This window comes from Nematolebias whitei, chromosome 16 (assembly GCF_014905685.2).
Source record: "Nematolebias whitei isolate Nwh7 chromosome 16, NemWhi1, whole genome shotgun sequence".
NCBI classification, from domain to species: Eukaryota; Metazoa; Chordata; class Actinopteri; order Cyprinodontiformes; family Rivulidae; genus Nematolebias; species Nematolebias whitei.
The window spans coordinates 23,196,063-23,210,468 of NC_056513.1; the positions used below are offsets into that span (position 1 = coordinate 23,196,063).

Here is a 14,406-nt window from a genome sequence, read left to right on the forward strand (position 1 = left end):
CTGTTACAGACAACAGATCGATGTTTAGCTGTTACAGACAACAGATCGATGTTTAGCTGTTACAGACAACAGATCAGTCAACTTTCTTAATTAATAAACAAAGCATAAAGACTAAACAAAAGAGAGAAAAATGCACAAAATAGCCATTAAAAAGTCTCATGCTGAGAGGGAAATTACAGTTTAGAGAAATTGCATTTCCTGCAAAAAAAAAAAAAAGCAGTTGAATGCCTATTGCTGAATAACTTGTTGAAAAAACAACTGAAAATAGCTACAAAAATGATGAAATATTGCTGAAAGAACAAGAAAGCTGAAAGAACACGTTTTCTGAATTAGGTTAGAACATGCATGTTAGTCTGATTGGCAACTAAATTGTCCCTAGGTGTGAGTGAGAGAGTGAATGGTTGTTTGTCTCTATGTGTCCCTGTGATGGACTGGAGACCTGTCCAGGGTGTCCCCCACCTCTCACACAGCGATTGCTGAGCATGGGCACCAGTGACCCCCGTGACCCAAAAAGGAAGAAGCGAGTAAAGATGAGGGAAGGATGGATGGATGAAAGTTTAAATAAGCAGAAATGAACACATAAAATGCTAAATTAGCTATAAAAATTGAAAAAAGCTGAAGAAATAGCTGAAAAGTAGATTAAAAAGCAGAAAAAAAGCTTAAATTACCAGAAGGATGTGGAGAGAGCAGAGTTTTACCCAATTAGGCTTAAAGCAGAAATGAGCACAAAAAATGTGAAAATTATCTGAATTAAGCAGAAATTTGAAAAAACAACAACAAAAACAACAGCCGAACATTAGCTAAAGTGGCAGAAAGTTTAAATTACCATAAATAAGTGGAGAGAGCATAGTTGTACCTAATTAGGTTGAAAGAAGCAGAAATGAGCACAAAAAAGTGGAAATTATGGTAAAAAGGTAGAAATGTCCAAAAAAAACCAGATGAATAGTAGCTAAAAAAAAAAGGGCAGAAAGAAGCTTAAATTACCAGAAGGAAGTGGAGAGAGCACATTTTTGTTGAATTAGGCTGAAAAAAGTTTAAATGAGTGCAAAAAATGGAGAATTAGCTGAAAAAGCTAAAATTAGCAGAAAAACAGAAACTTGCAAAAATAAGCTGAAAGGAGTATAACAAGCTGAAATTAGCAGAAAGAAGTTAGAAGCAGCACAACAATATTGTAGATAGCAGAATAAAGCTGAAAAGATTGCAAAACAGCTGAACAAACAGCTGGAATTAGTTGAAAAAAAAAATTTGCACAACAAAGATGAAAGAAGCTGAACCAGAACCAAATGTGAAAGTAGCTGTAAAAGGTTGTAAACAGATCTAAAGATCTGAAGGAAGTAAAATGAGCTTAATTTATTTTTTATGAGGAAAAAAGTTGAAGAAAAGGCTAAATATTTCAAAAAGCTAAAGTTGCACGGATACCAAAAATTATAGCACCCTTCTCCTGAACGAGCTGAACGTTTTGATTTATGATTTGTTGAAATGGCACAAAAATTGTGGAATGAGAAAGATACAAAAAAACATACAGTAGTAAAGAACCCGGAATAATAAATATAAACAGGTTCACAATAGTGTGAATGCCTAATAAACATTCACACTACTAAGCAACAACATCAAAGTGCGCCCTCTGGTGGTGGATAAACCTCACAACTACAAGCAGAACATTCACAAATGAGTTTATTTAAAGCAAATTCGCAGTTACATTTTTACCTCATAAAAGGTAAGAAACGCTGTGTTTTCTTACCTTTGAGTCTTCTTGACTTGCTGCTAAATTTGAAACATCTTCAGAAAAAAGCAAAAAAACAAAACAAAAAGAATTTCCAACCAATATAAACCTTCATTGCTATAAAGTTTAAAACACAACACATAAGAAAATACAACCAGTCAGTGATGCTACAATAAAAATAAAAAATAAATGAAATCTAGAAACAAAATTCAGTTCAGCATTAAAGTCACACTTGAGTGATTTTTCAAAGCTATACACACAGAAATGTTTATTTTAGTACCTATATTCAGTCACAACAGTATGTCGGTCCTCAGTGTTTTAAATGCTCTTATGACGTAAAGCTGAAAACAGACATGCAACATCATCATCATCATCAGAAGGCACCTCTACGTAGCTTTAAAATACTGCCAACAACAGCAAAAAGCCCATAAACAAATTATTTACAAACAAAACTGTTGACCAGGAACATTCACATTCGTCACATTTTAAGGATGGAAGACAATCCTCTGTTTATTGCACATATTCTTTCTGCTGATTAAAAGCTTTTAAAACAATTTTTGGTTAAATGAAAGCAAAGCAAGCGAAGCCTTTTGTTCAAATGGTGCTCTCACGTGCGCTGTACGTCACTGGAAAATACATTTTCCTCTTATGCAATTCAGGCTCTGAGCTTAAACCAGACAGCAAAATGAAATGCTGCTCTCTGAAAGTGGGTCTTAGCTACAAAGTGTCACAATTATTAGGCGTTCTCGTTGACATCCAGTGTTGCGAAGCGTAAAATAAAAAATGATACAAAAAAACACAATGTGCATCTGTCCTTACGCTCACACTGCCTCCTCTGGATCAGCTTGTGACTACGACAGTAAACAAAAAGTAAAATCATTACGTCCAGCTGATGGTGAAGTTCTGGATGAGGTTCAGACCCAGATCTGTGACTGACAAGACCTGTAGAGGAAAACGAAATAAATAAAAACATCAGCAAAAACAAGTGTTTCAGGTGTAAAGGCAAGTCTTGTTGATCGAATGGAAACATCATTCTGAGATGTTTCTTTAAGGGAACAAGTTGACGCCCCCCATCGGCTTTAGGATTTAAATTAGTAGTTTTCAAGATTCAATCTAATTCAATTCAGTTTATTTATACAGCACCAAGTCACAACAGAAGCCGTCTCAGAGCACTGAACAGGAACATTCATATATAAAAATAATAAGTTAACACTATTTACTGCATCTGAGGAGCAGACTGCTTTGAATTTAACTTCATCACAGACTCTCATCTTGAGCAAGCATGAAGGCGACAGTGGAAAGGAAAAACTCCCTCATGAGGAAGAAACCTCCAGCAGAACCAAACTCAGGACAAACGGCCATCTGCTTCGACCGGCTGGGTTTGAGAGGAACATGAAGGAAGAACAGATACACAATGGCAGAACAATAATCACATGCTAAGAAATAATTTTTGTTTTAGCAAATCATTTTAAGAAATGTGGTCAATTTGTCCTCCATTAGTCTAAGCCTGTAGCAGCATAACAAGCCAACCCTAACTATAGGATTTATCAAAAAGGAAAGTCTTAATCCCAGTCTTAAAACTGGACAATGTGTCAGCCTCATGGACAGAAACTGGAAGTTGGTTCCACAAGAGAGGAGCCTGAGAACTGAAAGATCTTCCTCCCATTCTGTTTTTGGAAACTCTAGGAACCACAAGTAAGCCTGCAGTCTGAGAGTGAAGTGCTCTGCTAGGAAAATATGGAACAATAAGATCTTGAATATAAGATGGAGCTAGGTTGTTGAGGGCTTTGTAGGTTAGAAGTAAGATTTTGAATTCAATTCTGAATTTGACAGGGAGCCAATGGAGAGAAGCTAAAACTGGAGAGATATGAGCGTTTTTCTGGAAAGGAACTGACCAGGGAATGCAATGAAACCTTTTTTTGTCTTTGGTGCAAGACATTCATGTGAGTAGAAGTTACACTGTGTAGAACAGTGGTAGGTTTTTTTTTTTCTTGTCATAGAAAACCAACAGACCAACATTCATTATATGCAGGTTCCTGAGTCTGTGGAATTGAATAATTGATCGAAAGAGGCGTGTTTCAAATATTAGCAGTGTGGAGTTCAATTACTGAGGTCATTCTTTCTGTGAAGAAGCAGGTGTCAATCAGGTGGCTCTTATTTAAGGATGAAGCCAGCACGTGTTGTACATGCATTTCTCTGAAAACCTGATAAAAATGGGTCGTTCCAGGCGTTGTTCAGAAGAACAGCGCACTTTGATTAAAACGTTGGTGTGAGAGGAGAAAACGTATAAAGAAGTGCAGAAAAGGATGGGCTGATCAGCTAAAATGATCTCCAGTGCTTCAAAATGGAAAGCAAAAGCAGAGAAACGTGCAAGAAAATGAAAGACTACCATTGGAATGGGTCGAAGAAGAAGAAGACACGTCCTTGAAATGGGTGTTTCAACAACACGACAACCCTAAACACAGTAAGCGAGCAGCCACTTGGTTACAGACCAACAAAATCAAAGTTATGGGGTGGCCAGCCCAATCCCAGATCATTAATCTGATTAAAAGCTTGTGGGGTAACATCTAAAATGCTGTTTCTGAGGCCAAACCAAGAAAGGCAGACAAATTGTGGAATGTTGTCGAATCATTCTGGGCAGGAATATGTGTGTGCACAGGTGCCAGAAGTTGGTTGACTCCATGCACTTCTCAGAAACAGTGGTTCTATAACTAAATATTAGTTTAGTGATTCACAGGAATGAACAGTTCTAAAGATTTTCCAGTTTATACAGTAAACAGGAGTTTGCAAAACTAACTGCTTTTGAACAGCCCAATGTTCATTTATCTTCATTGTCTGTAAAGTGATTAAAAAAGTTTTGCATTTTTCTTCATGGTTTGATTTAGAATATAAAGTGCAGTGTTCCCCTTGACTCTACATCAACTTTGAAGCAAACTTTTTAGAAATATTTCTTTGAAATTCTACAAAATATTAGGTACGCTGGCTCCGGACCTTTGGACATGGCAACATTTGGACTGGTGTCAGTGGTTTAGGACTGGTTTTTAAATCAGACACCAGCTCCAAAACAGCACCAGAACCAGAACTTTGGAAGGAACCAGTGGTGGTCACAGTTAATCAAAAAGTTGGCTTTGCTAACCACCAATTTGCTAACAAAAACTAGCTTTGCTAACGCTAAACTGCTAAAAAGATTATTGTTTTTTTAAATATCGGAAGCTAATGCTAAAGCACTAACTTTTATCATACACTGCTATCGCTGACATTGTAATGTGACAACATTGTAAGTGAACACAACTCAAAACGGTTCATAAATCACAAATAAAGCATCCATGTCCCGTTCAGAGGTGAGCCTTCAGAAATTAATCTGCTTCATCAGAACCAAAGAGGTGGAGCAAAACCCTGCTGTGCTGAAGCAGAGTGATGCATTCAACGTGTGTCGGACGTCTCTCGTGTCATTTACTACTATGAATTAACTCACGTTAGTGATCCTCTTTGTGGTCAACTACTTTTAAAAACTAGCTTGAGCATCATCATCAATATTCTCTTGGTAATAAATCGGTTTGCGTTAAAGATGTGTGAAAACATGTGTGAGAGAGTCACGTCCCAGAGACAGTGTGAGCCTTGCAAAGCATGCTGGGTAGGAATGGTGTGTGCAGTGTCTCTCTGTTCACAATGTTTCTGACTGTGAAAAGGGTTTTTTCTTTATTTACCTGTTCTGGTTTGGCATTTATCTTAAAGTCTTTGTTGTTGGTTGTAAACTGACACCATGAGTCAGAGAATGGTTGTGGTAGATAAGAGGAGGAAAAACACTGTGAGAGCAGTGACACTGGGCAGTGATTAGCTTTGCTTAGGTCTGCATGAGGTACAGCATAGTGTACCTTGGTGTAAATCACCATTATTCTGAATGTTTTTAGTGAGAACTGTCTTAAAAAAAATTAGAAGACCTGAATTTACCTGATTTAAACTTAGCCAGATCTACCTGTAATTCTGCTAAAGGTTTTCAAAGTTAGTGAAAACTCTAATCAGCTAGTTAGTTCTGCTATTAGCAGATTAGCAGAACCGTGTCCACCACTGGTAGGAACAATATACATTGCTGTGCAGCTTTCTACTTTTATTTGTTCACAGAGCTGCAAATGGAAAAGTAACGACTGTTAAACTGAGAGATGAAGATGAAAAATGTGAGAATGTTGCGCTTTTCTCTTCTAATTAACTTGTACAAAATAGTTGCTACAGTTTCAGTGTCATCAGTTTGCTCTTTTAAATGGATAAATTATCATAAATAATTGTAATTATTATGCGTATCATTTCTTTATGAATTCCAAAAAATAAAACACAAGCATTACGACTGTTATTTACACAACACCAGTGCTCACCTGGTTGACTCTGTAGGTGAACGGTACATCTTGGAAATTCACCAGCACTTTATTTGGCTTCTCCTGGACACCGTAGAAAGATGCGGAGCCTACAGTCAGGAATGACGCTTCCTGTTGGCTGTGGAGCACCTGGGATGTCATCATATTCTGAAAAGAAAACAGGATAATTATTAAATCAAACTACTATACATTTGTACTAAAAATTCCTCCAACTAAACAGTATGCAACATTTGATAAAGTTTTTTTTAAACAACTTATTTATTTTATATTGGATTGCATCTTTGAACTAACTTGAATTCTACAGGGAGCATAGATACATTCCCACACAGTATCGATCTAAATTGTCTTTATAGTATAAAATAGATAACAGATAACTGTAAAAAGACAAGTTCAAAGTAAACGTCAGGACTTTTTAGACACACAATTCAAACAAGGCTGAAACTTTTGACGAGTGTAGGAATACTCTGTTTCTGAGCAGAGTATTCAGTCTCCAACTTCCCTCCCAATTTATACAAAATAAAGCAAAGTTAGTCCAAGTTATCAGCGGCGTTTCTGACAATCAGAATCTGACTGTGATTACAGATGGGGGGGAGGTAGTGGAAGAAATAAAAACCTGAGCGACGCTGAAGATGACGTAGGTGTACTGGTTGGTCTCGTAGGTGTTCACGGTCTCCCCGTCGTCCCAGAACAGATCTCCACTGGCAGAACCATCATCAGAAAGAGCCGAGACCAGGTGCAGAGGCTGGCCGCTGCTTATCCACAGAGTCAGGTTGGGTGCCTGTTCACACATTAACAGAGAAATATTAGGAGTGAATTGCATTCCCTGCGACAATGCAGTGTGAATGCTTATTGCTGAAGAACTTGCAGAAAAACAGCTGAAATTAGCTAAAAACATGTTGAAATGTAGCTGAAATTAAAGAACAAGGCTAAGTTAGCAGAAGAAAGCAGAAAGAACACATTTTGCTGAATTAGGTTTACATAAGCAGAAATTAGCACAAAAATTAGATAAAAAAGCTGAAATTAGCAAAGAAAATTGCTGAAAAATAGCTGAAAGGTGGGCAGCACGGTGGCGCAACTGGTAGAGCTGCTGCCTCTCAGCGAGCAGGTCCCTGGTTCAAACCCCGGTCCAGGGGCCTTCTGGGTGGAGTTTGCATGTTCTCTCCGTGCATGCGTGGGTTTTCTCCGGGTACTCCGGTTTCCTCCCACAGACCAAAAACATGCATGTTAGGCTGATTGGTAACTCTAAATTGTCCCTAGGTGTGAGTGAGAAAGTGAATGGTTGTTTGTCTCGTTTGTCTCTATGTGTCCCTGTGATGGACTGGAGACCTGTCCAGGGTGTACCCCGCCCCTCGCACAGTGATTGCTGGACATGGGCACCAGCGACCCCCATGACCCAAAATGGAATAAGCGGGTAAAGAAAATGGATGGATGGATGGATGAAAGGTCAGAAAGAAGCTTAAACTACCAGAAGGAAGTGGAAGGAGTTGAAAAGAGCTAAAAAAAAAAAAAAAAGTGGAATTAGTTGAGAAAGCTAAATTTGGCACAAAACAGCTAAAAAGTACCAGTAGTTGAAATAGCAAAAAAAGCTGAAACTAGCTGAAAAAACTGAAAGGAGCATACAAGCTGAAATTAACAGAAATAAGTTAATTAGGCTGAAAGTAGCAGAAATTACCACAAAAACCTTGAATTTAAATGAAAACAGCTGAAATTAGCTAAAAAAAAAAATTAAAATAGCTGAAAAGGTAGAACAAGCTTAAATGAGCAGAAGAAAGCAGAAAGAACACGTTTGCTGAAAGAAGCAGAAATGAGCACAAAAAAGTAGAAATCATCTGAAAAAAGATGAAATTAGAAACAAACAGCTGAAAAGTAGCTGAAAAAGCAGAAAGAAGCTGAAATTACAAAAAGGAAGTGAAGAGAGCAAGTTTTTGTTGAATGGGGCTGAAAAAAGTTGAAATTAGCATTAAAAACAGCTATATAGTAGCTGAAATAGTAGAAAAGGCAGAAAATTGCAAAAATAAGCTGAAAGGAGCATAACAAGCTTAAATAAGCTGAAAGAAGTTAGAAGCACAAAAATGTTGTAGTCAGCAGAAAGAATCTGAAAGGAGCCAAAAACAGCTGAAAAAAACAGCTGAAATTAGCTGAAAGTAGCAGAAAAAATTAAAATTTGCACAAGGAAGCTGAAAGAAGCTGAACCAGAATAAAATGGGAAAGGAGCAGTAAAAGGTTGTAAACACATCTAAAGATTTGAAGGATGTAAAATGAGCTCAATTCATTTTCTGTGTGAAAAAAGAAATGTAGAAAAGGCTAAATATTTCAAAAAGCTAAAGTTGCACCAATACCAAAAGTCATAGCAGGATTGTTCTGAAAGAGCTGAACGTTTTTGATGTATGATTTGTTGGAAGTAGCTTGAAAACTGCGGGATCAGAATAACGCCGAAAACGTACGGAAGAACGTCCAAAAGACTGAAGAAGTCTTTTGGATAAAAGATGAAACGTCTCAACAAAGAAGAATCCATCCAGAGGACTTGACTCAGCCTTGTTATGTTTTTATGATTTGTTTTCTTTATTTTTTATGGTGCGGTCTCAGAATTGGTCAATTTTTGCACAAACTTTCAGAGGACTCAAACAGTTTTATGTATTTCGTGTATATTCTATTTACCTGCGTTGGTACAACAGAACCTTCTCGTAAATGTACGTTGATCTTGTCTAACGGCGCATCGAGCCGAAGCACTTCTCCTTTGCTGCGCACAGAGTCACCCTGAGGAGAAAATAAATACATGTGAGAACTAAAGCCCTTCTTTTTAACTTTCATCAATTTGTTTATACCGAGTCTTACCGTGAAGTAGTCGTACCACACACCCTCGGGGAAGTAACCGTCCACATAGTCAACTCCAGGATCCAACACGGGTGTCACTAACAAACTCTTTCCCCAAAGGAACTGTTTGTCAACCCCGTACGTTTTTACATCTTTTGGAAACCTGAAGCATACCCAGAGTTAAATGACATACAAGAGAAAGCACACACAAAAAAATAAATAAATAAATAAAACGCTCAACTTACTCAAACATTATTGGCCGTGCAACAGTGTGTCCGTGTACGTGTGCGTGATGGAAGAGTGTGTAGAGGAAAGGAAAGAGGGAGTAACGCAGCAGCAGAGCCTCTTTCATGGCTGTACGAGCGAACGGGCTGAAAACTGTCGGGTCCTGAGGCTGTGAAGATATTTATTTAAGAAACAGAGGAAAAAAAAACACAACTTCTACAATGTGCATGATCATAAAATCGTTAGGAAGGCAAACACTACATTAAATCAGAGAAAAATACATTATGTAGGTATGGTACGATTATATATTATACATTATATCCTTGTTGCCACATATTTCAAAAATATTAAGAGAAATTATTTATAACCAGATTAGATCGATTCATAGATAACAGAATAATTTAAGTAATAGTCAATATGGGTTTAGAGCAAATAATTCAACATCAATGGCGCTCATGGAACTAATATAACAAATGCTGTTGATCAAGAACAGTGTTGTGTTAGCGTTTTTGTTGATTTAAAAAAGGACTTCAACACAATTGACCACACCATTCTCCTTGAACAACTGAATAAATATGGCGTTAGAGGATTAGCACTACAGTGGGTATCTAGTTATTTGAATAATAGGAGACAGTTTGTACAGGTAAAAGATCAGAATTTTGTGTTAATGGATGTGGAGTTCCTCAGGGCTCTATGTTGGGACCAAAGTTGTTCATTTTGTATGTGAATGATCTGGTTGATGTGTCAGGACTTTTGAAGTGTATTTTATTTGCAGATGATACCACTTTTTTGGGGGGGTGAAGATATTGAATGGATGTTAGAGATGATACGGGCAGAATTTGTAAAAATACAAACTTGGTTCCAACTTAATAAGTTATTAAATTTGGAAGAAAAAAATATATATTTAGTAATAGAAATAAAATGATCGAAGTCCCATTTAAAATTGACTGTATTAAAATTCATAGAGTTAATGAAATAAACTTTTGGTGTGTTGTTATTGATGAGAAGCTGACATGGAAATCTCGTGTAAATTACTTAATAAAAACAGCAAAATCAATTGCATTACTGTTTAAAGTAAAACAGTTTTTGAATGACAAAGCTTTGTATATATTGTATAATGTAATGATTGTTGCATATTTAATCTATGGTATTGAAATTTGGGGAAAAGCATGAAAAAAAATTAAACCCTATTTTCATTTTACAAAAAAGAGCTATAAGAATTATTAGTAGGAAGTGTCATGGTCACCCAACAAATATATTATTTCATCAGTTGAAATTATTAAAATTTTATGATTTGGTTGAATATAGTATTTTACAAGTCATGCATAAAACTCATAAAAAATATTACCCCCAAATATTCAATTAAAATTTATTTAAAAAAGAGAGTCATTATAACCTTAAGGGAATGTAAATGTTTGTAAAACCTCCATTTAGAACCAGTCTGAAGGAGCTGTGTTGTAATTCAGGGAATAGGATTATGGAATTGCCTCAATATCACCATAAACATTTCTAAAACAATTTATGCGTTTAAAAAGATGATTAAGTTAAAGTTGTTGGGAAGGTATGGTGCCAAGTGACGAATGCCTGATGTTTTTTGTTTTCAGTTTGGAGATTGTTCAAGTGTAGGTTGTTGTTTGTTTGTAGTTATTTATTTATTTAAATAAGGGGCAGATATTATATTTTTTTCTTCTTTCTGCACCCTTTTCATTCAATGTTTTTTCTTTTTGATGAATTTGTTTTGTTTATTTTGTTTCTTTTAATTGAATGAATACATTAATAAATAAAAAATATATATTATTTAGTGAGAAAGTACAATTACATCGCTCTTTTAGGTTGAACAAAACAAAAAATCCTTGAAACAGCTCCCGACAGCTATTTTTATTTTCACAATTAAAACGTGTTGAAATTCCAATTAAATGACTACATATCCAGTTGATAACTTCATAAGATATATGTGCGCCTCACACCTGTGCTTTGTCACAAAGCCTTCTGGATTTTTAATACGCAACGTTTACCTGCGTGCCAATGGAGTTATGGTTTCGCGCGAAAGGATAGAACGCTCCCAGCTGAGTCCAGCGAATACACAGTTCCTCCTGTGGCTCCTCACTGAAGCCACAGATATCTGCTCCAACCAACGGAATGCCAAGAAGGTTAAAGGTCAAGATACCTGGAATTGAATAACGTGAAAAATATGAATAACGTGAAAAATATGGATTATAATACACACGTCAACTTACTTTAAGACAAGATAAAAACAAGATAAAATGTCTTTATTGCCACTGTATATAAAAAAAAAAAACCCAACACAATAAAATATCAAAAAACACAAAAGAACACTAAACTGGAGAACCAGAAGCTGCTGCATTCAGTAGTGCACTATGCTCAGACTCAGAGTACTGCAGTGACATCTAGTGGCAGAGCTGTGTATTGCAGACACTTCTTTTATGCCTACCCTTTTGTAAGCTTGTAAGATAACTGGTTGTGAGAAATGATGAAAACGCTGAACAGGAAAAGCTCAATCTGAAGTCTGTGTCTAGTCGTCAGTTCAGCCACAACAGAAGCACAGCAGTGCACCAAACATGCACATCTGCATCACAGTTCATTTCAAGTAATGATTTTCCCGAGTGCAGTATGATGGAACTTAAATGGGTAATTTCAGTTTTCTTGAATAAAATCTTACATAAAATACTTTTTTTGGCATTTATTTTCAACACAAACACACGTTTTAAAAAAATTCATAAAAAGTACCAATGTGTGTAAGGAGGTATTTATCTGTGTGCCTGAAGGTAGAATGGGTTCAGGTTTTATTTAGCTGTTACTCATTCTGTTTTGATTTTTGATTTTTTCTTATTGTGTACAGTAGTACCTCACTAGTTTGCGGTTCAACTTTCGCAGATTCGCTCTTTCGCAGTTTCAAAGTAAGATTGAGCATGAGGAAAAAAAAAATAATTGTACACGACACGATTGTCAACTTTAATATTACTCACGTGATTGGGACTGTACTGGATACTGTCCAGTAAAAAGTTAATGAAAAAATAAAATACTTCAGACAGTTGCCACCATTTTGTAGTTTTCTCTCAATAAGCCTACACTGTATCCCCATCATAACTACATTTCCCAGAAGCCCTGTTGCCTTCTGCTGAAATACTAGAGGGAAAGTTTTTCATTAAGATTTGGACTCGATCGAACCACCATCTGGTCCCGTGCTGGACATCCGAAAGTCCGGCTCCCTCCAAAATGCATTTCGGTGCTCAAGAGCTGCACAGAACCAGAGCAGAACCGGCAGGGTAAGGTCTGCCAGACCGGAACTAAGCTGCTGTTTCTGCAGAGCTGGTGAGTAAAAATTTGCAGTACTGTGCAGTTAAAATTACTGGTAGTAGGTTTAAGCGTTTAGAACATTGCAAGAGCGTGGGAAGGGTTTCTAAACCTTAAAATATATAAAAATACTAAAAGATAATGTCCCTACTTTGCGGTTTTTGACTTATTACGGGGTCCAGAACGTAACACCCGCAATAAACAAGAGACTACTGTATCTCTAAACTGTTCATTTTTTAGGTAAAGAAAATGTTTCATGAAAACTGTGGATTTATCAGCAGCTGCTTCAGCCTTCACCTTTTTTATGACTTGTTACAGTATTATCTTGTTTCAACAGTCAGTATAACTGTGTTGTCTTATTATATGCATATTTTTTTTCAATAATCTGAAATAAACAAATAAAAAAAAACTTGTCTGAGCCTTTAACCTGAGATCGAAGTGTAAAGCTCTTTCCACAGGCTCCTGTTGTCTCCCAGCCAGTGACCAGAGTACATCCCCTGACTGGGGAAGGTGGAGCGAGAGATCACAAAAGGTCTCTTAGACAAAATCCGCTTCAGAGCGCTGAACAAAAAAAAGAAGAAGAAGAAAATAATAGCAATAAGATTTAAGAAAGTCTTTTAGTGATTTCAGTGTATTAAACGTACAAACCTTGCAGTGGCTTTAGCTTCCATCAGTCCATAGAGATTATGCAGATTATAATGTGTGGATTGATTCTGCTGTGCAGAGGTACACACTGTTTTGGATCTCAGCAAACCTCCCAGCACGCCTGAAACAAAACGTACATCTTACCAGTCAGAAAGGATTATTTGTTGAAGTTGTTTTGTGTGTGATTTGTTTGTAGGATGCGAGTCTTCAACCTGGAGTATAAGGTGGATTTTCAAGACTGTTTGATGGACAGCCTTTTGTTGATCCATCCAGGAAGTTTGAGGGCTCGTTCATGTCCTAAAGATTAATACAAACGTCAGTGAGTGGTGTAAATAAAACATTTTGAACTCAGCGTATATTTGAATCATTTACGTACAATCCATAATCCATCAAAAGGGACCTTCTCATGGAACCTGCGCAGGTTGTCGTACCACCATTCATGCGTCACTTCAGCAGAGAAATCAGGATAGGCTGTCAGACCAGGCCACACCTGACAGAAGAGATACATTATATTAATTGTTCAATCCCATGTTTAGGAGTCCTGGTGAACCAGGATATGAATGACTTTGAGACATTGTGAAATTCTGGATTTGACTGCAGTTAAAACAAAAACAGGTTCAGCTAAACTGCTGCAGCACTGAAGCTGAACCAGGTGTCTCGCACACTGAACGTCTTACAAAACATGATGTGTTCCTCCACATGAATGATCTGATCTTTTTATCTTAAAGAACTGCTCACTGCTCAAACATCAACACGGCCCCTCCGTTCCACAAATTTCTACCAGCTCTGCCCTCCCTGGACAAAACTGTGCACCATGGGTGACAGGGCCTTTTGCTCTGCTCCTCGTCTGTGGAACACTCTCCATGACCATCTAAGATACCCCAGACTACAGAAAGCTTTAAGAAAGGACTGAAGACATTCTTATTCGAAAGAGTTTATAGTTTTTAAATGTCTTTGTTTTTAGCTTTTCAGTTTTTTATTCCAAGTTTTACTTTCTCTAGTTGCTTTATAGCACTTTGAGATTGTAAAATGTAAAGTGCAGTAAAAATAAAATACATTATTATTATTATTGTTATTAATATTATATTATTATATAACAGTAATTATTAATGTGTTAATGTTTTTATTACAAAACATGTTTTTGTCTCTTTCAGTCTATAAACTTAATATTGCATATATTGACTGATGAAGCCTTCCGGATCGAAGGTGAAACGTTTCAGCACTAAAAAAGAAACTGTCCAGATGACCTGACTGAAAAATGTTGGATTGTATACTAGTGTACAACTACACTATACTGTATACTAGTGTACAACT

The 14,406-nt window shown here is 36.8% G+C and overlaps 1 protein-coding gene across 1 annotated transcript in view; it reads right to left on the bottom strand.

Annotated features, from left to right (window-relative positions):
• Nucleotides 1–2,306: 2,306 nt before the first annotated feature.
• gaa2 (alpha glucosidase 2) overlaps nt 2,307–14,406 on the bottom strand; it is a 23,031-nt gene continuing 10,931 nt past the window's right edge. The window contains exons 11-21 of the mRNA XM_037690372.1: nt 13,469–13,582; nt 13,305–13,389; nt 13,096–13,213; nt 12,875–13,008; nt 11,148–11,299; nt 9,153–9,301; nt 8,929–9,070; nt 8,752–8,850; nt 6,707–6,871; nt 6,094–6,240; nt 2,307–2,665 (exon numbers count right to left, since the gene is read on the bottom strand). Coding sequence (XP_037546300.1) covers nt 2,603–2,665; nt 6,094–6,240; nt 6,707–6,871; nt 8,752–8,850; nt 8,929–9,070; nt 9,153–9,301; nt 11,148–11,299; nt 12,875–13,008; nt 13,096–13,213; nt 13,305–13,389; nt 13,469–13,582 — 1,368 coding nt within the window. The 3' untranslated portion in view covers nt 2,307–2,602. The remainder of the gene's footprint in view (nt 2,666–6,093; nt 6,241–6,706; nt 6,872–8,751; nt 8,851–8,928; nt 9,071–9,152; nt 9,302–11,147; nt 11,300–12,874; nt 13,009–13,095; nt 13,214–13,304; nt 13,390–13,468; nt 13,583–14,406) is intronic.